Source organism: Symphalangus syndactylus, chromosome 8 (assembly GCF_028878055.3).
Source record: "Symphalangus syndactylus isolate Jambi chromosome 8, NHGRI_mSymSyn1-v2.1_pri, whole genome shotgun sequence".
NCBI lineage: Eukaryota > Metazoa > Chordata > Mammalia > Primates > Hylobatidae > Symphalangus > Symphalangus syndactylus.
In genome coordinates this window covers 45,873,943-45,901,316 of record NC_072430.2, presented here as the reverse complement: position 1 = coordinate 45,901,316, position 27,374 = coordinate 45,873,943, and the positions used below count along the sequence as shown (strand labels likewise).

The window sequence follows — 27,374 nt, the reverse complement described above, 5'->3', positions numbered from 1 at the left end:
ATGCAGGGTTGCTATAAGAAAGACATACCTATAAACACTAATGTGATTCAAGAAAAAGCGAAGTCATTATATGGCAGCTTAAAGCATAAGGAAGGTGAAGGACCTAAAGCTGGAGAATGTAATGCCAGCAAAGGATGGCTTGATAATTTTAGAAAGAGCTTTGGCTTTAAAAATGTCAAGATAACAGGAGAGGCAGCTTCTGCCAACCAAAAGGCAGCAGACGAGTTCCCAGATGCCATTAAGAAAATCATTGAGGAAAGAGGATATCTGCCTGAACAGATCTTTAATGCAGGTGAAAGTGCCCTATTCTGCAGCGGGGGTTGGGGTGGGGAAGCCACAAAGGACATTTTTTAGTAAGGAAGAGCACCAAGCACCAAAATTTAAGGCAGAATGGGTAAGCTAAGTTTACTGTTTTGTGCAAATGCAGAGAGGGGTTTATGATCAGGACTGTCTTTACCTATAAAGCCTCTGACCCCTAAGCCTTGAGGGGAAAAGATAAACACCAACTGCTATTTTGATTGTACAACAAGAAGGCCTAGACAAAGAGAACTCTTCCTGGTTTGGCTCCACCAATGCTTTGTCCCTGAAGTCAGGAAGTACCTTGCCAGTAAAGGACCTTCTTTTAAAGTTCTTTTGATATTGGACAATGCCCGTGGCCACCCAGAACCTCATGAGTTCAACACTGAAGGTGTGGAGGTGGTCTGCTTGCCTCCAGACAACATCTCTAATTCAGCCTCCAGATCAGGGTACGATGAAGACCTTTAAGGCTCATTACACATGGTACTCAATGGAAAGGATTGTCAGTGCTATGGAAGAGAACCCTGATAGAACATCATGAAAGTCTAGAAAGATTACACCATTGAAAATGCCATTGTTGTATAGAAAAAGCCATGAAAGCCATCAAATACAAAATAATAAATTTCTGCTGGAGAAAACTGTGTCCAGATGTTGTACATGACTTCACAGGATTTATGACAGAGCCAACCAAGGAAATCATGAGATTGTGGATATGGCAAAAAAAAAAAAAAAGGAGGGGGGGTGATGAAGGATTACAAGGTGTGGCTCTTGGACAAATTCAAGAGGTATTAAGCACCACACTAGAAGTATTAACAGAAGATAACTTGATGGAGATGAGTGCTTCCAAACCAGCGCCAGATGATGAGGAAGACAAGGAAGCAGTGCCAGAAAACAAGTTGACTTTACACAGTCTGGCAGAGTGGTTTGGATTATTCAAGACTGATTTTGACTTCTTTTACAGTATGGACCCTTCTGTGATATGGGCACTAAAACTAAAGCATAAGATAGAAGAAGAATTGGTACTATATGGAAACATTTTTAAAGAAACGAAAAAGGAAAAATGTCAGAAAAGTACAATGTTTTTTGGTAAAGTTACACCAAGTTTGCCTGCTTCTCTTCCCTCTCCTTCCGCCTCCTCCACCTCTGCCACCTCTGAGACTGCAAGACCAACCCCTCCTCTTCCTCCTTCTCAGCCTGTTCCAAATGTGAGATGACAAAGATGAAGACCTTTATGATGATCCACTTCTACTTAATGAACAGTAAATATATTTTCTCTTCCTCATGATTTTCTGAATAACATTTTCTTTAGCTTACATTATTATAAGAATACAGTATATAATATATATAAAATACAAAGTATGTGTTAATTGACTATGTTATTGGTAGAGCTTCCGGTCAACAGTAAGGTATTTGTAGTTAACATTTTTGGGGGAGTCAAAGGTTATGGTTATACATGGATTTTAGAGTGCATAGGGATAGGCACCCCAACCCCTGCATTGTTCCAGGGTCAACTGTATATGTCTACACAAAGACTTAAACACAAATGTTTACAGTGTTTTTATTCATAACAACCTCCAACTGGAAACTACTCAAATGTCCATTAGCAGACAGGCATACAAATTATGGTATATCTACACAACAGAATATTATTCAGCAATAAAAAGAAACTAATAACAAACAGTAGATGAGTGGTTACTTGAAGTTTAGAGAGTGAATGCCAGAGGCAGGAAGGAACTTTTTGAGGTGATGGAAATGCTGTATATCTAGATTGCAGCAGTGGTTACCTGGGTAGGCACATTTGTCAAGATGCGTCTAACTGTACACTTAAAATGGGTGCATTTTGTTGTAAATCATATTTCAAACTTGACTTTTAAGAAGATTCTGTTTCCAGAGAGCTGAAAATATAAAATTTCTATTAACCTTTGCCTTCCAGACATAGTCTTTGATGATGTACTTTTAGTACTTCATTGGTGTTTTTGAACTTTTTTCTTTATAGTTCTTTCCCCACCCCCTCCAACTTTATGTATTACATGTGCTTACTTTTTGGTAATTAAAACTGTTAAGTTGGATGTGGTGCCTCACGCCTGTAATCCCAGCACCGTTGGGAGGCCAAGATGGGAGGATCTCTAGAGTCCAGGAGTTTGAGACCAGCCTGGTCAACATAGTGGGACTGCGTCTCTGCGAAAAAGAAACAGAAATATTAGCCAGGCAAGGTATCGCGTGCCTTTAGTCCCAGTTACTTGGGAAGCTGAGATGGGAGATCACTTGAGTCCAAGAGTTTGAGGTTACAGTGAGCTGTGATTGTGTCACTGCACTCCAGCCTGAGCGACAGACCAAGACCTTGTCTCTAAAAAAATCCCAATAAGAAACTGTTATGATCTGTGCGGTATTTACTATTGCATATTGTCCTACATGTACACAGTACTTTCATATGCATTAGATCACCACAACCCAGAAAGTTATTTTAATCCCAATTTTGTAGAAGAAGATTAACCAAAACTCAGATGAAGCAAATTGCTTTTTTCATCTGTTCTCTTTCTTGTCCTCTATTTAATTGCTTTTGTAAAATATCTTTCCTCCTTATTTATTTTCCTTTATTAGTACTCTTTGAGGATTACATAGTTATTAGAACTAAAATAAACCAATCAAAATCCAGATGAGTTTACATATGATATATGCTGAAAATTTTACAGTCTGTGATATCCTTGAGGAAGGAATAATTTCGTATTAATTTTTATGTTCTCCTTGCTTGGTGCAGTGGACTTTAAATGTTTGTTTAATGAATGAGTTTCATTGCTCTAAAAAAATAGTGTATCCTGTGCATCTGCTTATAACATCTCAAGTATATTTCTAAAATTCTTTTGAAAACTTTTGCCAGTAAAACTGATAACATCTCTTGAATATTCTTAAAAAGTAAACATTGCTCAATAATAAACATCTTTCCATCACTCCATATTATTGTACAGTATCCCCAAAAAGCAATCACTGCCAGTAATTTGATATATCTTTTATGATTTCTTCTAAGCACATACGTTTTCACCTATGTGTGTGATATGCTCCTTTTTAAAAATGTAATTTTGCTATATGAATTAATTGTAACATGCTATTTTTTTTTCATTTAATATGACATGGACATCTTTCCAAATCACCACATACAGAGGCACCTCACAGTTTTCAATGTATGTAGAACTTTACATATTTATTCAACCATTTTAATGCCAGTGAAAAGAGATATTTAAACAAGATGAAACATTTTCCACTTTGGGCATGCCTGATAATTTCCAGCTTTTTGTTCATTTTCATGAGAATATGATTATTGGCCAGGCGTAGTAGCTTATGCCTGTAATCCCAGCACTTTGGGAGGCCGAGGCAGGAGGATCGCTTGAGCTCAGGTCTTTGAGATCACCCTGGGCAACATAGCAAGACCCTGTCTCTGCAAAAAAGTTTTTGAAAAATTAGCTGGGCCAGGTGTGGTGGCTCATGCCTATAATCCCAACACTTTGGGAGGCTGAGACGGGCAGATCATGAGGTCGGGAGAGCGATACCATCCTGGCCAACAAGGTGAAATCTGATCTCTACTAAAAATACAATAATTAGCTGGGCGTGGCGGTGTGTGCCTGTAATCCCAGCTACTTGGGAGGCTGAGGCAGGAGAATCGCTTGAACCTGGGAGGCAGAGGTTGCAGTGAGCTGAGATTGCCCCACTGCACTCCAGCCCGGAGACAGAGCTAGACTCCGTCTCAAAAGAAAAAAAAAATGAGCTGGGCATGGGGGCGTGTGTCTGTACTTAGGGGGCTAAGGCGAGAGGATTGCTTGAGCAAAGGAGGTCAAGGTTGCAGTGAGCTATGATCACACCACTGCACTCCAGCCTGGGTGACAAAGTGAGATCCTGTCTCAAATTAAAAGGTAGGAAAATAAATTATTATTGCCTGTGTCTGGACTTTTAGTTTTCATTCAAGGAATTGTAAAAATACTACTCTACAAAGATGGCATCCCTTTCCTAATATAACTATTTGCTAAAAGGTAGCACATCATATGACATCTGGCTGTCTGCTTGTATAGGAAAATGTGAACTGGGTATTTAAAAGAAAAATTAGGAGAGTTGGTGTATGATATACAGAAGTTAAGAACTGCTTATCAGTATATTATGAATGCTATCTTAGATCAAGTGGTCTAGAAACAGGTTAGAGTCCAAGATTCTTGTGCAAGAGATTAATTGGGTGCACTCAAGAATTATGTTGTAAAGAAGTGTTAGAAGGGGGATGGAAAAAGGGAAGCAGCTCAGTAAAGTGTGTTTTAGCTGAATTCTAGCCTTAGCTGGATTCTAGAAGAAGCTGTGGAGTTAGCAATATCTCCAAAAGTTATGCTATGTACTTCCTTACTTCTCACCCCATACAGAGAAGGATGTACCTCCCCCCTCTTCCCCACCCCGCACCATCATCTCCTACCCAGGCAGCTCCATTAGCTAAAGGCAATTCCTAGAAGAGAGGAACCTTCTAAGAATTATCCTAATTTGCTTAGGATAATGGCCTCTATCCACATCCATATTGCTGCAAAAGGAAGTGACTTATTTCTTTTTTATGGCTGCATAGTATTCCATGGTGTATATGTACCTCATTTCCTTTATCCAATTTACCGTTGATGGGCACCTAGGTTGATTTTGCATCTTTGCTATTGTGGATAGTGTTGCAATGAACGTTAAGAGTGTATGTGTATTTTCGGTAGAACAATTTATTTTCTTTTGGATTTATACCTAGTAATGGGATTGCTAGGTCAAATGGTAGTTCTGTTTCTTTGAGAAATCTCCAACTGCTTTCCACAGTGACTGAACTAACTTGCATTTCAACAGTGGGTAAGCATTCCCTTTTCTCCTCAGCTTTGCCAGCATCTCTTGTTTTTTGACTTTTTAATAATAGGCATTCTGACTGGTGTGAGATGGTGGTTTTGACTTGGATTTCTTTGATGATTCATGTTGAGCATTTTTTCATACTTGTTTGCTGCTTGTATGTCTTATTTTGAGGAGTATCTGTTCTTATCTTTTGCCCACTTTTTAGTGGGGTTGTTTTTTGCTTATTGAATTAAGTTATAGATTCTGGGTACTAGACCTTTGTTGGATGCATAGTTTGTGAATAGTTTCTCCCATCCTTAAGGTTGTTGGTTTACTCTGTTGACAACTTCTTTTCCTGTGCAGAAGCTCTTCAGTTTAATTAGGTCTCACTTGTCAGTTTTCGGTTTTGTTGCAATTGCTTTTAGGACTTAGTCATGAATTATTTCCCAAGGCTGATGTCCAACATGGTGTTTCCTAGATTTTCTTCTAGGATTCTTATATTTTAAGGTCTTACATTTAAATCTTTAATCCATTCCTTCTTGAGTTAATATTTGTATATGGTGAAAGATAGGAGTCTGGTTTCATTCTTCTGCATATGGCTAGCCAGCTACCCTAGCACCATTTATTGAATAGGGAGTCCTTTCTCCATTGTGTATTTTTTGACAACTTTGTTGAAGCTCAGATGGCTATAGGTGTACAGCTTTATTTCTGGGTTCTTCATTCTGTTCCATTGGTCTGTGTGTCTGTCTTTTACCAGTACCGTGCTGTTTTGGTCGCTGTAGCCTTATAATTTGAAGTCAAGTAATGTGATACCTCTGGCTTTGTTCTTTTTACTTATAATTGTTTTGGCTGTTCAGGCTCTTTTTTTGCTTCTATATAATTTTAGAAGTTTTTTCTAATTCTGTGAAAAATTACAGTGGTAGCTTGATAGGAATGGCATTGAAGCTGTAGATTGCCTTGGGCAGTATGGCTGTTTTAACAGTATTGATTCATCCAGTCCATAAGCATGGAATGTTTTTCCATTTGTGTCATGTCTGATTTCCTTCAGCAGTGTTTTGTAGTTCTCTTTGTAGAGATCTTTCGCCTCCTTGGTTAGATGTATTAGTGTGTATGTGTGTGTGTGTGTGTGTGTGAGAGAGAGAGAGAGAGAGAGCATTGTAGATGGGATTGCGTTATTGATTTGGTTTTCGGCTTGAATATTATTGGTTAATAGAAATGCTACTGATTTTAGTACGCTGATTTTGTATGCCGAAACTTGAAGTCATTTATCAGTTCCAGGAGCTTTTTGGCAGTCTTTTTTTTTTTTTTTAAGGTATTAAGTTTTTTAATCCACTTAAAAATACAAGAGCACAAATCCACGTTTATTTATTGATTTTTCGTTAGTTTAAATCCTTGAGGGGTACAGCATCACTCGGATTCTCTGTCCAATGGCCTTTGCAGGAAGATTGCTTCGGAATTTGGCACGAACCACGCCACTGTTTCCATGGGCCCGAGTTACCTTTCCCCAGATGACTCTGGTTTTGTTCGGTTTGCCACCAGGAGTCACTGTGTTGTTCTTTGCTTTGTATACATAAGCGCATCTCTTGCCCAAATAGAATTCTGTTTCATCTCGGGCGTAAACACCTTCAATCTTAAGAAGAGCTGTGTGCTCCCTTTGGTTCCGGAGACCCCGCTTATAGCCAGCAAAAATGGCCTTGGACCACAGCCTTCCAGACATAGTTCCTTTTAGAAATCCTGTCCCCAGCAGGCCTCCACAGGAGCCAAGATGACGGGAAGAGAGTTTGGCAGTCTTCTGGGTTCTCTAGGTATAGAATCATAGCAGCAGCAGAGAGAGATACTTTGACTTCTTTTCCGATTTGGATGCCTTTTTTTGCCCCCTGCCTGATTGCTGTGGCTAGGATTTCTGGTACTGTGTTGAATAGGAGTGGTGAGAGTGGACATCTTGTTTTGTTCTGGTTCTCAAGGGGGATGCGTCCATCTTTTCCCCATTCAGTATGATGGCTGTGGGTTTGTCATAGATGCTGCATCCTGGAGATTTTGGCATGTTGTATCTCTGTTTTCATTTATTTCAAATAATTTTTTTATTTCTGCTTTAACTTCATTTCTTTACGCAAAAGTCATTCACAATAAAGTTGTTTAATTCCCATGTAATTGTATGGTTTTGAGAGATCTTCTTGGTATTGATTTCCATTTTTATTCCACTGTGGTCCAAGAGTATGGTTACTATTTTTTTTTTTTTTTTGAGACAGAGTCTCACTTTGTTGCCCAGGCTGAAGTGCAGTGGCGCGATCTTGGCTCACTGCAAGCTTGGCCTCCTGGATTCACGCCATTCTCCTGCCTCAGCCTCCCAATTAGCTGGGACTACAGGCGCCCACCACCACGTCTGGCTAATTTTTTTGTATTTTTAGTAGAGATGGGGTTTCACCGTGTTAGCCAGGATGGTCTTGATCTCCTGACCTCGTGATCCGCCTGCCTTGGCCTCCCAAAGTCCTGGGATTGCAGGCGTGAACCACCACACCCGGCCTATTTTGATTTTTTAATTTATTGAAACCTGCTTTATGGCCAGGCATGTGGTCGATCCTAGGGTATGTTCTGTGTGCAGATAAAAATAATGTATAGTCTATGGTTGATGGGTGGAGTATTCTGTAGATGTCTATTAGATCCAATTGGCCAAGTGTCAAACTTAAGTCCAGAGTTTGTTAGTTTTTTGCCTCAGTGATCTAACACTGTCAGTGGGGTATTGAAGTCCCCTACTATTACTATGTGGCTAAGTCTTTTTGTAGGCCAGTAAAACCTTGTTTTATGAATCTGGGTGCTCCAATGTTGGGTGCATATATATGTAGGATAGTTATGTCTTCTTGTTAAATTGAACCCTCTATCATTAGGTAATGACCTTTTGTTTCCATTTTTACTGTTGTTAAAGTCTGTTTTATCTGATACAGTAATAGTGACCCCTGTTCTTTTTTGTTTGTTTTCATGATAAATCTTTCTCCAGCCCTTTACTTTGCACCTGAGTGTCATTGCATGTGAGATGGGTCTCTTGAAGAGACCAGACAAATGAGTCTTTTTTTTTTTAATCTACCTTGCAACTCTGTGTCTTTTAAGTGGGGTGTTTAGACCATTTACATTCAAGGTTAATATTGATATGTGAGGTTTTGGTCCTATCATGAAGTTGTTGGTCCTATCATGAAGGTCCTATCATGTATCATGAACGGTTGCTTCGTAGTTCTACTGTATGGTTGCTTTATAGGTTCTGTGGGCTATGTTAAGTGTGTTTTTGTGGTAGCAGGTATTATTTTTTTGTTTCCATGTTTAGAACTCCCTTAAGAATCTCTCCTAAGGCTGGTCAAGTGGTAACAAATTTCCTTAGCACTTGCTTGTCTGGAAAAAGATTTTATTTCTCTTTCACTTATGAAGCTTAGTTTGGCAGGATATGAAATTCTTGGTTGGAATTTCTTTAAGAATGCTGAAAACAGGCCCCAATCCCTTCTGGCTTATAGAGTTTCTTCTGAGAAGTTTACTTTATAATGGGGTTCCCTTATGTGATCTGACCTTTTTCTCTAGCTGCCTTTAAGAATTTTTTAGTGTTGACCTTGGACACCCTGGTGACTGTATGCCTGGTGATGTTCGTTTTGTATAGTATCTCACAGCTGTTCTCAGATTTCTTGTATCTGGATGTCCACCTTTCTAGCAAGATTAGGGAAATGCTCTTGAGTTATTCCCTCAAATATGTTTTTCAGGTTGTTTACTTTTCCACCTCCTCAGGAATGTCATTAATTGGTAAGTTTAGTTGCTTTACATAATCCCATATTCCTCAGAGACTCTGTTCATTTCTTTTATTCTTTTTTCTTTATTTTGTCTGACTGAGTTATTCCAGAATACCAGTCTTCGAGGTCCAAAATCTTCTGCCTGGCATGTACTAACTTCCTAAACTTAGGAAGCAATTAAGCCTCTTTAAGCTTCAGTTTTTAAACATGGAAAATGCAGGTATTATCAACTCAACCTACTTGACAAGATTGTTGTAAGATTCCAGTGAAATAATGTAGAACATATGAAGCATTATTTATGTGTACAGTATTATCTCACATATCTCAACCCTCCAGCTAACAGGCTCTATCCTTAAGGATATTCCTTCTTACTCTCCCTCTTCTCCTTTCACATAGCACAAATTCTGGTCAGTTGACTTGAGTGCAAATGGATTACTTTACCGGGATAGAAATTTGTCAATCTCCCAACTATAAATATGAAAGCAGCCTATCATATTTACATTTCTTTAATATACCATTTGAAAACTGCAGATTTGTGTTACAGTTATTTCAGTATATGTCCTGTCCCTGTTAATGTGTAGGTTTATAATAGGGAGATACATTTCATATCTTCTTTGTTTCATCCATGCTGCCTGCCAGACAGTCTTGTACATGGTAGATACTGAATAACTATCAAATGAATAAGTAGTTATTAAGACCAAGATACTTTTCAGAGAAAACTTTACCAACTTCTCTAGGACTAGGACCCCAAATCTGTGCTCAAAGCTTCTAGCTTTGAGCTGTATCTTAACTAGGTGAGAGGCAGGATAAAGTGGTATATTAGAACCCATTTTAGAGATACGACTTTATGTGAAAAGTATCTAGTTAAAAAGAAACACAACATAGAGATCTTTTATATAGTTTTAGCCTTCCTTACCTAATAGTGACATAATCCTTCAACAGAAAAAAAACATGAATAAAGATATGAAAAACCAACTTGAAAGAGAAAAACAAAACACATAAAAACCAGAAACAGTATTTATTCATGTACAACTTAGAGGAGAGGGTTGGATTGAGGAATTTACAAAAATAGTATAGCAGTAATGAGCTAATTCCTAACCCGGTTATGATTGAGAATCTATAATTTATCTCTAATAATATTAACGTGTTGAAGTATTCATAATAAACCAGTTTTTAAGAACGTTCACTTTGTAACTGTAGAAGTTATCAGTTCTCTTATTTTCCTTAAAAATTTATATATTATTTTTATATTTAGGATCATTTTACATCTCCAGATGAATATGATGACCCTACTGTGCTCTATGAAGCCATAGTATCTCATGAGAAAAACCTCGTAATAGCCCATGAAGGGGACCCTGCATGGCGGAGTGCAGTACTTGCCAACTCTCCCTCCTTGCTTGCTCTGCGGCATGTCATGGATGATGGCACCAATGAATATAAAATCATCATGCTCAACAGACGCTACCTGAGCTTCAGGGTCATTAAAGTAAGTGTTTGAGGTGTTTATTTGTGTCCAAAACATAGAAGTTGAATAACTTGATCTAAACTTTTTTTTTTTTTTTTGAGACAGAGTCTCACTTTGGGCCCAGGCTGGAATACAGTGGCATGATCATGGGCTTACTGCAGGCTCTCGACCTCCCTTTGCTCCACCTCAGCCTATCGAGAAGCTGGGACTACAGACATGCACCACCACGTCCGGCTAATTTTTGTGTTTTTTGTAGAGACGGGGTTTTGCCATGTTGCCCAGGCTGGTCTCACACTCCTGGCCTCAAGTGATCCACCCGACTCAGCCTCCCAAAGCTGTACAACTACAGATGTGAGCCACCACGCCCAGCCTTGATGTAAACTTTTAAAAAGTGATTGATTGAAAGTTTTTTCACAGAAAAAAAAATGTGATGACCATATTACATTAGTCTTTCTTGTTTATGAGCACTTAATTTTACTTTTTTTTTTTTAGTACTTTATTCTGTCCTCTGAAAGTTTCTCATGTGCCATAAAGCCTTAAAATGTTTGGTTATTTCAGTCTTGACAGTCTTTTATCCATTAAATGGCAGGTCTTATATCTTTTATATATGCAATTTGTTCAGCATCTCTTTTTAAAAAGTCAGCACCATATTGCTAATATAATACGATTCCTAGGTTGCAAAATGATAGCATACCATATACTTAATAGAGATCAGAAGTTATATAGTTCATTCTAACTTTTGCTTGTTTGTTTTTTTAAACATCTCAGGGCTTTAAGAGGCTTAATTTCTGAAATTTTATTCTGATAGTTTATAGTTATTTCTTAAATTCACATTAATCAACCCACAAATGTCATAAACATTCAACCGTATTTATCTCTCATTTCTGTAAAAGATGTCTATTGTCTTATTTATCTGTGCTTTGCCAAGTTAAAAAACTAAATTGACTTCATTTTACTTGATACTTTAAATACAGAGCATGAAGAAAGAGCTCTGTAGATACTTATTATTTAGCAACCTGCTAATGACAAAGGGAAATTGGTTACCTCCTATTTAAATGTGACCTACTTATATTTGTTCCCTGCTTTTCACAACTGGTTATCATAATATCTTTTGTATTCCTCCCATTTCTGCTCTTCTGTTTCTGTGAATTTTATTCTTGGCCCCTTAACCTAATTCCCTTGTGTTCTGGTTTTCAGGTGAATAAGGAATGTGTCCGAGGTCTTTGGGCAGGGCAACAGCAGGAGCTTGTTTTTCTACGTAACCGTAACCCAGAGAGAGGTAGCATCCAAAATGCAAAGCAAGCCCTGAGAAACATGATAAACTCATCTTGTGATCAACCTATTGGCTACCCAATCTTTGTCTCACCCCTGACAACTTCTTACTCTGACAGCCACGAACAGCTTAAAGACATTCTTGGGGGTCCTATAAGCTTGGGAAATATCAGGAACTTCATAGTGTCAACCTGGCACAGGTGAGCCAAGGGGTTGCATTATTCAGTGCTGGTGTATTCCTGACACTCTTAATCTAGGCAGTGTGCATCACCTGGGAAGCTTGTAGAAAAAATTACAGGTGCCATGGTACAATATGAACCCATTATTTCTGAACTTCAAGAAGTAGAATCTGAGCATTCTTATCTTCAAAATCTTATTAGATAAATCTGATGTATAACTGTGGTTAAGAACCATTGCTCTATTACTTGGTAGAATCTTGGAAAATTCCCTTTAATTTTTTTTAACTTTCTATTGTATATTACCACTATTAGAATATTTGGATATTTGTTGTGTACAAATGGGAAGTTAAGAGAAAAACATAACATGAAAGTTGATTACTTTTTCTAGTTTACCATTCTGTTCCAACACTAGGGGGAGCACTCTGTACACATTGAGACTTGATGGCAATGCAGAGATACTACTGCCTTTTTAACAATACGTTCTCAGATCTGAAATCCACAGTGTTTTCAAATATTCACATGATTTTTTTTCTCTGTCTTTTGTCTAGTAAATTGTGTCTGGTGTAGGAACATCATAGTTTGGATGATGAAATATTGCAGAACATAAGGGTTGTTCAGATTCTTAAATATAGCTTAAGAAAACCAAATCTGGCAATTAAAGCAGCAAACTCTCAAATGTTCAATCTCTGCCCAAACAGAAGGCACAATATAAGTCAGGGGAGTGCTCAAAGAAATTTTCTTTCCAAAAAAGATCTAATACGCTGGAATTACCGTAAACAGATTCTTTCCCCCTAAGAAAAATGGCATGTAGAGTGCCCAATTGTCCTTCTTTGCTTAGTCACTCTCCATTTTTTAAAAATAGGAAAAATGATTTCAGCACCTCTCTTCAAGTACACTATATTAACAGTATAAATAAATTAGGTTTTCAGGGGTTACATACTTCAGAGTCACTGAACAGACATTGGCACTGGTAAGAATTCTGTTTCCAGGCGTGGTGCGGTGGCTCACGCTGGGTAATCCCAGCACTTTGGGAGGCTGAGGCGGGCAGATCACAAGGTCAAGAGATTGAGACCATCCTGGCTAACATGATGAAACCCCGTCTCTACTAAAAATACAACATTAGCTGGACATGGTAGCGGGCACCTGTAGTCCCAGCTACTCAGGAGGCTGAGGCAGGAGAATCGTTTTTACTTGGAGGTGGAGGTTGCAGTGAGCCAAGATTGTGCCACTGCACTCCAGCCTGGTGACAGTGAGACTCCGTCTCAAAAACAAAAAAAATTCCATTTCCAGCTGTGATCTTAATGGTACAACTGAGTTATATACAGTTCTTTATTATGGTGCAGGAGAGATAATAGAGTATATGAAAGATTTGAGGCAGTGAATATGACGGGTATAGTTCTTAAGCCATTCTTTGAAAACGTAATGAGTTTTTTTGTTCCTAATATTGATTTGCACCATAAAGACTTTAAAAGGTGAACATTAGTAGCATTTGCAGTTCAGAATAGCTGGAAAAAGAATAAAATACCCATTTTGAAGTGATCTTGGAATAATCCTTCCTACTCTGATATTTGTTCCTAGGCTTAGGAAAGGTTGCGGAGCTGGATGTAACAGTGGTGGCAATATTGAAGATTCTGATACTGGAGGTGGGACTTCCTGCACTGGTAACAATGCAACAACTGCCAGCAATCCCCACAGCAATGTGACCCAGGGAAGCACTGGAAATCCTGGGCAGGGATCAGGAACTGGACTCCACCCACCTGTCACATCTTATCCTCCAACACTAGGTAATGTGAAACAAAGTTGTATGTCTAATGTTAGCTTCTTAGCCATAGAGGCTGATTAGTATATGTGTATAAAGAGGATTACATGTGATCCACTTGGAAATTCAGAAATAGAATTTTTTTTTTTTTTTGAGATAGAGTCTTGCTCTGGCTGGAGTGCAGTGGCACAGTCTCGGCTCACTGCAAGCTCTGCCTCCCGGGTTCATGCCATTCTCCTGCCTCAGCCTCCCGAGTAGCTGGGACTACAGGCCCCCGCCACCATGCCCAGCTAATTTTTTGTATTTTTAGTAGAGACAGGGTTTCACCATGTTGGCCAGGATGTTCTCAATCTCCTGACCTCGTGATCTGCCCGTCTCGGCCTCCCAAAGTGCTGGGATTACAGGCGTAAGCCACCACACCCAGCCCAGAAATATAATTTTTTTTATTCCAAGTTGTACATTATTCCATTTGTTCATATTATTTTATATATACAAATATATATATACAAATATTTGTATATATTTTATATATTTGTATATATAATTTTTAAACTTGATAATTCAACATAAACATTTTAATATATTAAGGATTCTTTGAAAATATAATCTTTATTATTTTTTTATTTTTTGAGACAGAGTCTCACTCTTGCTCAGACTGGAGTGCAGTGGTGCCATCTCGGCTCACTGCAAACTCCACCTCCTGGGTTCACACCATTCTTCTGCCTCAGCCTCCTGAGTAGCTGGGACTACAGGTGCATGCCACTAAGCCCAGCTAATTTTTTTTTTGTATTTTTAGTAGAGACGAGGTTTCAACCGTGTTAGCCCAAATGGTCTCGATCTCCTGACCTCGTGATCTGCCCACCTTGGCCTCCCAAAGTGCTGAGATTACAGGCGTGAGCCACCACGCCCGGCTGAAAATATAATTTTTAAAGGCTAACAATATTTAACTGTTATAATTAACTTCTCCCCTGTTGGACAAGGACTTGGTTTTTCTTCTAACATAATGTTGTAATAATCTTTGTATATAAGTCTTTGTAATCATTTATTATTTTCATAGGTTAGAGACTTTAAAAATGAAATCACTAGGCCAAAGCTTATGAGAATAAGACTCTTGATATATAATGCCAAAAATCTTTCCAGAAAGGTTTTTTTTTTTTTTTTTTTTCCTTTAAAGCAGTTGGTACTCTCACCAGTCCTATCAACCTTCCCAGCTTTGAAGGTTGTCAGTTCCTGCCTCTGCTCCTTGCTTGCTCCAGGAGGGGCAGGAGAAGGGTGGTCTTTAATTTTATTCTTTTAATTTGCATTACTCTGATACCTAAGAATGGAAGTTTTTAATGAATTTATCAGCAGCTCCTCTTTCTAAAGTGCCTAGTTACATCATTTGCCTATTTTTCTATTTGGTTATCTTTTTCTCACTGATTTGTGTTTTATATTCTGGATTTGAGCTCTTTCAGTTTTCTGTACCACAAATATCTTTTCCCATTCTGTCCCTTGTCTTTTCATTCTCTTACTGTGAAGAGTTACTTGCCTTTTTCCGATGAGAAGTCCTTAATTTTAGTGAGAACAACTTACTATTCATTTATCATTAGTACTTTTTATGTCCTAATTCAAATTTTCCCTGTCCCTAGGCCCTCAAAGTATGCTTTTATTAATTTCCCTTTGACAGATCTACAATCCACCTGGTATGCAGAAGGAATCAGGTCTCAACTGTCTCCGTATGGCTGGGCAGTTGATCCAGCCATATGGAGACGTTGATCCTCTCCCCAACTGCCCCCCTGACTGCTTCACATGAATCAGATAAAGTTCTAAGACATTTACTTAAATTTAAAGACATTTATTAAATTTAAATATATATATATTTCCAATGGGATTCAAGTGAAGAGACCTGATAGATCAACATTTTGGATGTTCAGAAATACATATCTGAGATGTTTTCTTTTGTGGTTTTTGTAATATATTTTTTATTTGCTAAAGTTTTTTAAAGTTCAAATTCTGTGGCATATGAAAGACATAATTAATAATTAAATATTTTTTATTTAGGTGAAAACCTAAAACTTTCAGTGTTCTTTAAATGTACTTTTTGTTCTTACCTTGATTAGTTCTTTTTATTTTTAGGTAAAAAGTACATGTAGCTATGTTTTCAATGTAATTAATTTTACATTACTCTTACGAGTCAAGAAAAAGACAAGTCTGAAGAATCGTATCAAGCCACTTGAAAAAGGATGCAGAAGAACCTGCTTTTCAGTGCCACTGATCATTCCTATTTAGTAGTGATCCCCAAATGTATATGAAAATTACAGCGTGGTATTCACTGTCTTCTCTATAGGCAGTGTAGCTTTTCCTTGGTAGAAGTTGAAAGAGCAGTAATACTATACTTTGAGAAATAGTAGTTATAGAGCTTGCCACATAGTAGGGCCTTAATAAATATTTCTTTTTTTTAACTGGCAAAAATTATATATATTTATGGTATACAACATCATGTTTTGATATATGAATATATTGTGAAATGATTAAATTAAGCTAGTTAGCCTATCCATCACCTCATATACTTATTTCTTTGTGGTAAGAACGTTTTAGAGCTACTCAACGATTTTTAAGCATACAACACATTATTATTAACTCCAGTCCCCAGTCTGTACAGTAGATCTCCAGAGCTTGTTCCTCTTGACTCAGTGGAACTTCGTACCCTTTGACCAACATCTCCTCTTCCCCAGCCCCTGGCAACCACCATTCTACTCTCCGCTTCTGTGAGTTCGGGCTTTTCAGATTCCACAAGTGATATCATGCAGTGTTTCTTAGTAAATCCTTCTGACTGTCTCATTTCCGTGAGATATTTCATTTCTGATATATTATGGAAGTATTCTCGTTATTTTAAAATATTTCTGTGAAACATATTTTAGGATTTATCCCAACCTTAAGTCTTGATATTTGCTGTAAAATATTTAATTATTAAGTCTTTCATATGCCACAGAATTTGAACTTTAAAAAACTTTAGCAAATAAAAAAGACATTACAAAAACCACAAAAGAAAACAGATCTCAGATACGTATTTCTTTTTCTTAACTTTAAAAGTTTTAGGCATAAACATTAAGTTGTATCAGTTCACCAATTAATTGCTTAGGGGAAAAAGTCTTAGAAACTGTGAAACAGAAGTATTGTGTCTGAGTCATTCTACTTTGAGTGAGTGCTGCTGTTTCTCCTCCTAGGCACTAGCCACAGCTCTCACTCTGTGCAGTCGGGCCTGGTCAGACAGTCTCCTGCCCGGGCCTCAGTAGCCAGCCAGTCTTCCTACTGCTATAGCAGCCGGCATTCATCCCTCCGAATGTCCACCACTGGGTTTGTGCCTTGCCGGCGCTCTTCTACCAGTCAGATATCGCTTCGAAACTTGCCATCATCCATCCAATCCCGACTGTCGATGGTGAACCAAATGGAACCCTCAGGTCAGAGCGGTCTGGCCTGTGTGCAGCACGGCCTCCCTTCCTCCAGCAGCTCCAGCCAAAGCATCCCAGCCTGCAAACATCACACTCTCGTGGGCTTTCTTGCGACAGAGGGAGGTCAGAGCAGTGCCACTGATGCGCAGCCAGGCAACACCTTAAGTCCTGCCAACAATTCACACGCCAGAAAGGGAGAAGTGATTTACAGAGTCCAAGTAAGCCCAGAGGTGGTCTTGTGCTGTTTTTGTTACTTATTTGTTTTTATTTCTTATTTGTTGAATGAAGGACTGTTGTGAAAACACACCTTATCTTACTTAGTCTCAAGACTAGAATATTTTTGAATGTTGGGGAAAAATTTCTTCAAACTTAAAAACTGAAAGCAAACAGTTTTTGTGATGGTGATATATGTTCCTTGTTCAGCCATTGTCTCATGGACATTGCAGTGAGGTCTACCAGAGGGCTGAAAAGAATTCAAGAGGTAGCTCTTAAGATTTTTTTTTATTCCATTATAGGAATTTAAAAAGTAATCTCCCTCTCTGTGAAAAGCATTTTGTTTGAGATTACATAATTTTTCATCATCAAGAAAAAAATGAATTGGAAATGTTTTTATTTACCATGTAGATTGTGGATCCCAGTCAAATTCTGGAAGGGATCAACCTGTCTAAAAGGAAAGAGCTACAGTGGCCTGATGAAGGAATTCGGTTAAAAGCTGGGAGAAATAGCTGGAAAGACTGGAGTCCGCAGGAGGGCATGGAAGGCCATGTAAGTTCTTTTACAAGCTAGCGGTCTGGGGCTCTGCCTTTTTTGAAGTCCGCCTCACTTGGATGCATGGTTTTAGCTGATTTATACTTAAACGTATAATTTTCAGACAAAATTGCTACTACTAATCCTAGGTAGGGGTAAGAGTTTGTGAGTATATTCCAGGTCTCCAGTACTAACTTCTTGTTTTATTCTGAATCATTAGGTGATTCACCGATGGGTGCCTTGCAGCAGAGATCCAGGTACTAGATCCCACATCGACAAGGCCGTGCTTCTGGTCCAGATTGATGATAAATATGTGACTGTAGTTGAAACTGGGGTACTAGAACTTGGGGCTGAAGTGTGAGCCAGTGTTTTGTAAAGACATTTCTTTTTCCCTCTCAATTCCAAAGCATTGGAAAAAGAGAGGAGCGAGCAGAAGATGCCTGCAGGTATCACTTTGATCCTATGTGGGAGAGACTGAAAATAGAATGAGCTTGGTTAAGCGCCTCTCCTTTGCCCTTCACCCTGACTCCTGTCACTGTCTCCATCCCCAAATAAAGCTGAAATATTTTTTTAAGTTAGCTGCCAAGAAAACATTTTGCATGAAGGATAAAGTTCTGTTAAAATTCATCCTTAAAAAAAAGTTTTTCCTACACATTGCCTATGCTTTAAATCAACAAACTCTTCATTTCTAAACTATGATCTCATATTTTTCTAATTTCTTTGCCAAAAATAATTGCCATGTTTTGTCATAGAACATGAAATTCATTTACCTTGATTTTTAAGAACAGACCAGTGTAGAAGTGTTCCGTTTGACTTATAGCAGTATAAAAGTTTAATGTACAGTGAAAGAGACTATGAACAGACATAGATTTATCTTATTCCTTGAGCGCTAAAAACTTTAATGAAAAAAACTGCACTAATTTTTTACAGCAATGCACTAAAGTCTGAGATTTCTCAGAACATTTATTTATATATAAAAATAAAATACCATTATTTAAATTGCCTTTGGGATTAGCCCCTTCCCTTTCCTTATAAACATAGGTAGCAGGAACTGTGCTGCTCATTTTTTCTGTTAGTAGTGTGTACTTCATGCCAGGACATTGGATATTTTCTTTAAAGTGAATATGGAATCTCAAGATACACATAGCTTCATCATTGACATTTCCCAGAGCCAATAGTCAGCGGATCGGTCATGTGAACACCACTGCCAGCTCCTGTGTCTACATCTCAGAGGAGCCCATGTGCTCTGCTTCTCTCCACCAGAGCAAGCTCTGCTGGGCGTGCTTCTGGGAAGAAAACACTTTTCTTTAAGAAGATGAATGTCCAGGAATTTAAAGAAAGGATCGATTGCCTTTTATTTATGAGTTTCTAGCTCTTGAAGTTATTCACATGCAGTTCAGTTAATCAAGTAAAATTTTTTTCAAATAAAAGTATCCAAGTGGTGCAGTTATTATTATATCCCTCTTTAATAATTTTGCTTTATATTTTTCCCCTCTTTCTGTTACTTGAATTTTATTTCCTGTAATTTATAGTGTGTAGCTGTAAATTGAAATATTTATAACTGTGAAATTGACTTAATTCATATGTTGTCTCATAACTTAAATTTTATTTTTTTTTAAAAATGCATATTCAGGGAAATATATTACTCATATTTACAATTGGGCAATATGGGAACTTCAATTTAGATTTAATTTGCAACTTTTAGCATTTTTTAAATCCTTGATAAAATTTTCCGTTTTGGTGTGAAACTCCAAAGAAAATTGTGCATCTCCTCTGAGCATTTAGGAGCAGCCATCTTTCTACCCCTTGTGAATAGATCATTGAAAGAAACAGGTAAAATTAATTTTAATGATACATTTTGTTTAATCCAGTATAGTCAAAAGTATTACTATTTCATCATGTGTCACTAGCCATATTTCAAGTACTCAATAGCTACATGTACTTAGTGGCTACTGTATTAGACAGTACAGATTTAAAGTATCTTTTGTTGAGGTGACAGAAGAGAGAAGCTGTTTTTCCTACTAATTCTGATGTAGATCTCACATTATAGCATAACATTACAGTACAAGGAATGAAAACTAAGAAAGTAAATAGTGAACATACAGATCTTACTGCATTTCCACTTTAAAACCTATTTATTTTCCTTTTTTCTAATTTTAAACTTCTGTGGTCATTCAGAACCTAATGTGCCTTGTGTTGACATTTCCATAGACTTCACACTTTACAAAATTTACTGTTTAAAAATACTTGTCAAATGATTTACTGAACCTTTATACAAAAGTACCCTTTCTAAATTGACCATTTAAAAATGTATTTTTGTGATACTGTCATCATATTCTGCGTTTGCCTCATTTTGGCAGATCTACAGTATGCCATTAAAGTTTAGTGTTGTTTTTGGTTTGGAGGGTTTTTTTCCTGAAACTGAATTTATAATCTATTTCTCTGTATACATATATTTTTAAAATCTTTTGAAAGGAACTATGTTCCCTGCTGCTTGTTCCCGTTCTGAAGTGAATATGATCTTTTCATGGTCATTGCCTAGATAAAAGTAGAGCCTTTTCAATCTTAGATGGAAGATAATTCATTTTCCCACACAGAAAAAAATCTGACCTTTACATGATTTAATCTGAAGGGCTACAATTTTTTAATTTCTAGCCCCTCCTCCAATAAAAATTTTAAACACATCACATACTCTGAAACGTCAGATTTCAAATGCAAGACTAGATTTTATATGGAACATATATGTTGGGTTTTGATTTTGTGTAGCAATTGATATATATTTTTCTCAAAACAAGTTGAATTTTGTTAACAAATATAATTCTTTAGTGAGTTTATAAATTAAGAACCCTGAGAGAAGCCCTGTTGTTTTTCTTAAGAGTCTAAAACTGACAATCTTTTAAAAATCGTAATACTTTTCTAGTAATTGCATCGGGGAATTGGTGATAATTGAAGAAAGATCCATTTCTTAAGAATAATTTGATCTAAATTATTATATGGAAATAAACATACTTGCGTTAACTAAATTGATCATAAATTCTTGTTCCTGCCTCACCCCTCACCCCCCAGAGAATAGTGAGTGACTCGTTTAGATTCTCTGCTCAACTTTTTTCAGTTATGTACAAGACTTCAGCATACATTAATGTCTTTAGTTTATAAATTTGCCAATGCTTTGATTTCCATAATATGAAAGTTAAAAGATGTAACTAAAATACTAGCTTTTTTATTCATTTCCTTTTAGTGGAGTTGTATGATTGAAATCTTTGTTTTTTCTTCTTTAATTCTTCCCCCACCCCCTCTTTTGAGAGAAAGGTAATCGTGGAATGAGTTATAAATTGTTGCCTTTTTTTCCCTTTATTTCTTTCATTCAGTGGCAAAAAAACATTTTATAACTCTCTAAGCTTTTGGTTAATCTTCCAACTTATACCTTGGTGTGAACTCTCTTTTTACACCATTTTCAACACTGGATAAAACTTTAATGTTGACTTTTTGCTAAAGAACTTTAATTTTTCCAAGAATCTAGATTAACATAAGATGTTGATATTTAAGGAACTTGGAAGAGTAAGTGGTGAGGCTGTATGTATATTTTTTAAGAGATTACCTTTTAGGAAATTAGTGAACAAACTTAACCAGTGTTCTGCCTTCTTTGACTTTGTTACTGGAGGATGATAATCTATTTCTATTAGATTCGAAGTATTTTGGAAAATATTTCAAGTATATCTGAAATACTTCTAATTCTTAAAACAGAAGTAGTCAGACAATATTTGTATCCTAAGTGAGATATGGAAAATTACTCTGTATACTAAATGTCAGGCAATGAAAATGTAAGTTTTTGTGTAGGAAACCCATTAAGAAGATGTGTTTTTCTTTCTGAATTATTTTTCCATCACATACCAAAATATAAAAATCAGCCTCACATTTTTCAGCAAGATTAGCTTAGCCTTGGTAAATTCCTCTGTGCTTCTGAGCAGCATCCTTCTGCCTGTGCTAGCAGCTCTGCATTTGGTGGATTGCTGTTGTGAGTCATTCATCCAGCACTGGGCCTTTTAAGCTGAAGATTCACTCAGTGTCTAAAATTGTCCTTTTCTTATAGCTAGCTTTCAAGCATCTTTCCTCCTAAATAAATATATGACTTGAGAAAAAGGTAATAATGATTTTGTTTGTTAGAATCTTTGAATTTATATTTACTAGCTACTTAACCATAAACTGCTGTCCAGATTGTTAATTTCATTTATATTTATTTTAATTAATTTTTCATGAATATGGACAAAGCCTTTTCTGGGGGAGGAGTGTGTTTTTTTTTTAAGTCGTCATTATTCATTCGTATTCTTTTTCTGTGTAATGTAATCATATAAAGTTACTTTGGACACAGACCCAGTTAATTTTCTCTTTTGATAGGATACATGGTTTAGACAAGGTATAAAATGTCCCTTTTTATTCTAGAGGCTTTTCCTTAAATTCAGAGATTAGTGGAGATAATAAGGTCAGTCAAGGCTAATGTGGTACATGGAACTTGCTAATAGAGGTTGGACATTCTGTTTCAGTCTTACATGGATATTGTTTCATTGGTGTTGAGGAAGAAGAAAATTAGATACTACCATGCATTGGGACAGCATAATTCTAATATTACATTGAATATGGCTTTTTAAAAATAAGTATTAAAAAGCCAATTGTTTTCTCCATTTATCTTTTTTGTTTTTAATTTGGTTGATATGCACCCAGGCCGTCTTATTTTTACTTGTTAAATGTCTAGGAAGAACTGTGATTGGAAAGGAATTAATTATTATACAAGTAAATCTGGTAGGATATGAGTGGAGTAAGTTTGCTTGAAACAGAAGTATATTTTCTACTTTGAATCACCTCACCAGAGTCATCTGTCAAGAATTATGTATAACAATTTATCTGTATTGCCTACATACCACATACTCTTTCTGAATTAAGATAAATAACTTTTATTTGTGAGTTGAACTTCATTATGTGCCATTTTGTGGAATCAACCTTACATTCTTTGGTGGAACTAGAGCTGATTGTCACCACAAGGTTATATGACAACTCTGTTCTAAGACTTATACCTATTATATAGGGTTATACCTTTTTTCTTATGCCTCAGCTCTGTACCTGACAATTTATGATTCAGTGGAGCCAAGCTAGAAGGAACGAAGGTCATCTAACACTGTGATGGGGATGAATTCCTGAGTTTTACCTGCACAATGAGGTGGTGCCCTGGAATTCACAACAGAGTAGTGATAGAGCATAAGATGGCTGCTCCAGATGACTCTTGGGTTTAGTGTACTTGTGATTGAACAAGATTTTTTATCTATGAAGCTTGATTCTACAACCAAAATAATAGAAATGGGTGGGGGGGATCATGTCTGCTTATGCTTTTTAAAAGGTTATAGTTTAAGTAAAAGTAAAATGTAAAAACTGATTAACCCTATACAAGTCTGGCAGTGAGCTCTGCATGAGGAAATGGAAGGAGGAATATTGAAAATGATTCTAGGAAAGTGAACGTGAGGAAGGAAAATGGGTTTTCCTTTTCTGATCATGGGCTCTGGAAAGTATTCATGGCCTTTACCAGCATTCAGTATAAACCAGAGATAAGGACATATGTACTTACGTGTGTCTCTGAGTGTGTGTGTGTGTCTGAGTGTTATTCTGAACAGCTTGTAAATATTGTAGTTGTTTAAAATGGAAAATAAAAGCTGAGTTTTTTTGGCAAATATATTGCATCAAAAATACAGTATTGACAGTGGATAAAACACTGAGGAAATAAATTTTTTTTCATTTTGCCTTCTGTCCATTTTTTGTCAAATTGAGAAAAATTAGAGTACACTCTATTAAGTTCTATATGGCATGTTCGCACTTCGTTCTGAAATCATTTTAAACAAGCTTTGGCCTGTAAACATGTGCTTCAACTTGCAATAGATCAAAAGCATACATCATACTTCACCTTAAAAGATGGTCTGTTTCACAGAAGCAACTGGCCCATATAAAAATACTCCACATCTCTGGCCTCATCTTAAAGCAAATATTCTTGACCTGTCTTTATCTCATAAAGTCAACATTCCAGGATAGCACTGAACTTAACCAGGTACCCAGTAGTGCCTCTGTGTGTTTGTAATACAGTTGACCCTTGAACAACGCAGGGATTAGGGGTGCCAACGCCCGGCACAGTTGAAAATCTGCATATAACTTTTGATTCCTCTGAGTCAACTCCTGTGAACAAAGGTTATCTTGAATTTGGAGGAAAGAGACTTTATTTCAGTGAACAGTTTGCAAACTAGGGAGATGCAGCGTTTGGTGTAAAATGGAGATACGTTCCAGAGAAAAAAGGGAAGGCTGGGGCTTTATTTATTTATTTTTTATTTTTTGAGATGGAGTTTTGCTCTTGTTGCCCAGGCTGGAGTGCAATGGCATGATCTCGGCTCACCACAACCTCTGTCTTCCGGATTCAAGCGATTCTCCTACCTCAGCCTCCTAAGTAGCTGGGATTACAGGCTTGCACTACCACGCCTGGCTAATTTTTGTATTTTTACTAGAGACGGGGTTTCTCCATGTTGGTCAGGCTGATCTCAAACTCCTGACCTCAGGTGATCTGCCCGCCTCGGCCTCACAGAGTGCTGGAATTACAAGCGTGAGCCACCGCGCCCAGCCCAAGACTGAGGTTTTATAGCAAAAGTTCCTCCCTAAGGTTCCCAATCAGGTCTTTCTATGTGAATGAAGAATTGAAACTTGCTTAGTTCTGATTGGTCAATACAGTGGACCCTTGATTGGTTGGCTCAGGTGAGCTCCGATAGTTCCAAAGATAAAAAGGTATGGGTTTGGCCTGGCTTGGTGGCTCACGCCTGTAAATCCCAGCACTTTGGGAGGCCAAGGAGAGCAGATCACCTGAGGTCGGGAGTTCGAGACCAGCCTGACCAACCCCATCTGTACTAAAAATACAAAATTAACCGGGCGTGGTGGCACATGCCTGTAATCCCAGCTACTAGGGAGGGTGAGGCAGGAGAATCGCTTGAACCTGGGAGGCGGAGTTTGCGGTGAGCCGAGATCACGCCACTGCACTCCAGCCTGGGCAACAAGAGCAAAACTCCGTCTCAAAAAAAAAAAAAAAAAAAAAAAAAAAAGTATGGGTTTTCAGGGAACTCAGAGTTTCTGACTGCTTAGCTCCATTTTAAATCCAGGGCCAATTAGCCACTTGGGATTCATCTTGAAGAACTGGCTCTTTCAGGTTCATATTTTTCATACTACTAATAGCCTACTGTTGATTGGAACTCTTACCAATAAACAGTTGATTAATTGTATACGTATTATATACTGTGTTCTTACAATAATGTGAGCTAGAGAAAAGAAAATGTTAATATGAAAATCATATTTACTATTCAGGAAGTGGATCATTATAAAAGTCTTCATCCTCATTGCCTTCACATTGAATAGGCTGAGGAGGAAGAGGAAGAGTTGGACTTACTGTCAACTATCGCAGAGACAGAAGAAAATTCACATATAAGTTGACCCATGCAGTTCAAACCTGTGTATTTTAAAGGGTCGGCTGTACAGTTAATGAGTTTACTCATTAATAATGCACCACACACCACTTCTCAGTTGTATACCAATTAATAATACAGAATTCCACAAATGTCGCAGTGGTAACTCTACAGTGTAGTACAAATGTCTAAAGTGCACCTCTGTTTAGAGAAAGATTTGCCTAGCTTGTAAATTTGAGATACTCCTTTTCTACATTTGCACTATGAAACAGCATTTATTTAAGTAGTGAATTCTATAATGTTAATTTAATTGGGTTGTTTACAGTTTCAAGAAAGCAAAAACTTGAAGTTGCTGGAACAGAAAATTCGCTCACTACAAAATGAAACTGAGCTTTCAGGATTGGGTTTATTCATGTTACTTCAGCTCTGTGTATCTGTAATTTTCTCAGCTCCACCTTCCTTTGTGTGCCCGCTTCCTTTTCAGGTAAGAGACAGTTGCCTGTAGTTCTGGGCTGCATTCCACGCGCATCATCATCCAGAAAGGAAAAAACCACTTCCAGTTACCTTTCTTGAAAGGAAAAATTTCTCCGAAGCCACAGGGTGTTTCTTCTTGCATCTCATTAATGTAACATTTGACATATACAAGATCCTTAATTTGTTCCTGTGCCCTGGTTTTCTAAACCAATCACTGGCAGGAGAAATAGACTTGCCATGATTGGCTCTGACAAATTATGCAGTTTTACCGCTGCTTTTGCACAATTATTACAAATGTTAATACAGTTAATAAAAGGGAAGATAATATGTTAGTAGTATGATGAAAATAATTTTGACCTCCTTGATTAAGACAGTCTTGAATACTCCCAGAGGGCTGTAAACTATGCTGTGAGAGTCACTGTTACAAGAATATGTCCATCTCATTTTCATTTTCAAATTTATTGAAATAAAGTAACTCAGTATTTCTGTAACAGCTATAGATACGTCCCCTTTTTCATTCCTGATACTGCTTATTTTTGTCTTCTCTTGCCTTTTCAAAGAACCAATTTTTGGTTATGTTGATCATTTTTGGTTTTGTTTACTTTATTCATTTTTGCACTTATATTTATTCCTTCTGTTTTCTTATATAGTTATTTTTCTAGCTTCTTGAGATGGACACTCAGTTCTTTGGTATTCAGCCTTTTTTCTTCTTTTTTTTTTTTTTTTTTTTTGAGACGGAGTCTCGCTGTTGCCCAGGCTGGAGTGCAGCGGCGCGATTTCCCCTCACTGCAGGCTCCGCCTCCCGGGTTCACGCCATTCTCCTGCCTCAGCCCCCCCCCCGAGTAGCTGGGACTACAGGCGCCCGCCACTGCGCCCGGCTAATTTTTTGTATTTGTAGTAGAGATGGGGTTTCACCGTGTTAACCAGGATGGTCTCGATCTCCTGACCTCGTGATCCGCCCGCCTGGGCCTCCCAAAGTGCTGGGATTACAGGCGTGAGCCACCGCGCCCGACCGCCTTTGTTCTTTTCTACAGTATACATTTTAAGGTTACAAATTTCTGTTTAAGCATTGGCCTTAGCTGCATTAGACAAGTTTTGATATGTCTTTTTTAAACCAATCAGTTTGGCCGGGCGCGGTGGCTCAAGCCTGTAATCCCAGCACCTTGGGAGGCCGAGGCGGGCAGATCACGAGGTCAGGAGATCGAGACCATCCTGACTAACACGGTGAAACCCCGCCTCTACTAAATACAAAAAATTAGCCGGGCGTGTTGGCGGGCGCCTGTAGTCCCAGCTACTCGGGAGGCTGAGGCAGGAGAATGGCGTGAACCGGGGAGGCGGAGCTTGCAGTGAGCCGAGATCGCACCACTGCACTCCAGCCTGGGGGACAGAAAAAGATTCCGTCTCAAAAAAAAAATAAAATAAACCAATCAGTTCAACTATTATTTAATTTCCATTATGAATTCTTCTTTGACCCATGGGTTAATTAGACCCATATTAGTTAGTTGCCAAATATTGGATGATTTTCTAGATATTGTTTTCTAGTTATTACTTAACTGTAGTCAGATAAACTGTTAGTAATTCTTTGGAACTTGTTAGCCTTGCTTTTTGGCTCAGTATGTTGTCAATTTTAGTAAATGTTGCAATTGGCAATTGAGGAAAAAATGCATATTCTGCAATG

The 27,374-nt window shown here is 37.7% G+C and overlaps 2 protein-coding genes across 6 annotated transcripts in view; one reads left to right on the top strand and one right to left on the bottom strand.

Annotated features, from left to right (window-relative positions):
- PCNX1 (pecanex 1) overlaps positions 1 to 23,531 on the top strand; it is a 207,257-nt gene extending 183,726 nt beyond the window's left edge. For all 5 annotated transcript variants that reach the window (XM_055288936.1, XM_055288932.1, XM_055288935.2 and 2 more), the window contains 6 exons: positions 10,147 to 10,377; positions 11,554 to 11,828; positions 13,386 to 13,591; positions 16,773 to 17,215; positions 17,622 to 17,762; positions 17,965 to 23,531. In XM_055288936.1, coding sequence (XP_055144911.1) covers positions 10,147 to 10,377; positions 11,554 to 11,828; positions 13,386 to 13,591; positions 16,773 to 17,215; positions 17,622 to 17,762; positions 17,965 to 18,105 — 1,437 coding nt within the window. In that variant the 3' untranslated portion in view covers positions 18,106 to 23,531. The remainder of the gene's footprint in view (positions 1 to 10,146; positions 10,378 to 11,553; positions 11,829 to 13,385; positions 13,592 to 16,772; positions 17,216 to 17,621; positions 17,763 to 17,964) is intronic.
- Positions 6,465 to 9,864, bottom strand: LOC129487703 (large ribosomal subunit protein eL33-like). The gene has a single exon (XM_063644350.1). It carries the CDS (start codon positions 6,839 to 6,841, stop codon positions 6,509 to 6,511), a length of 333 nt encoding a protein of 110 aa, XP_063500420.1. The 5' UTR covers positions 6,842 to 9,864; the 3' UTR covers positions 6,465 to 6,508.
- Positions 23,532 to 27,374: the final 3,843 nt, after the last annotated feature.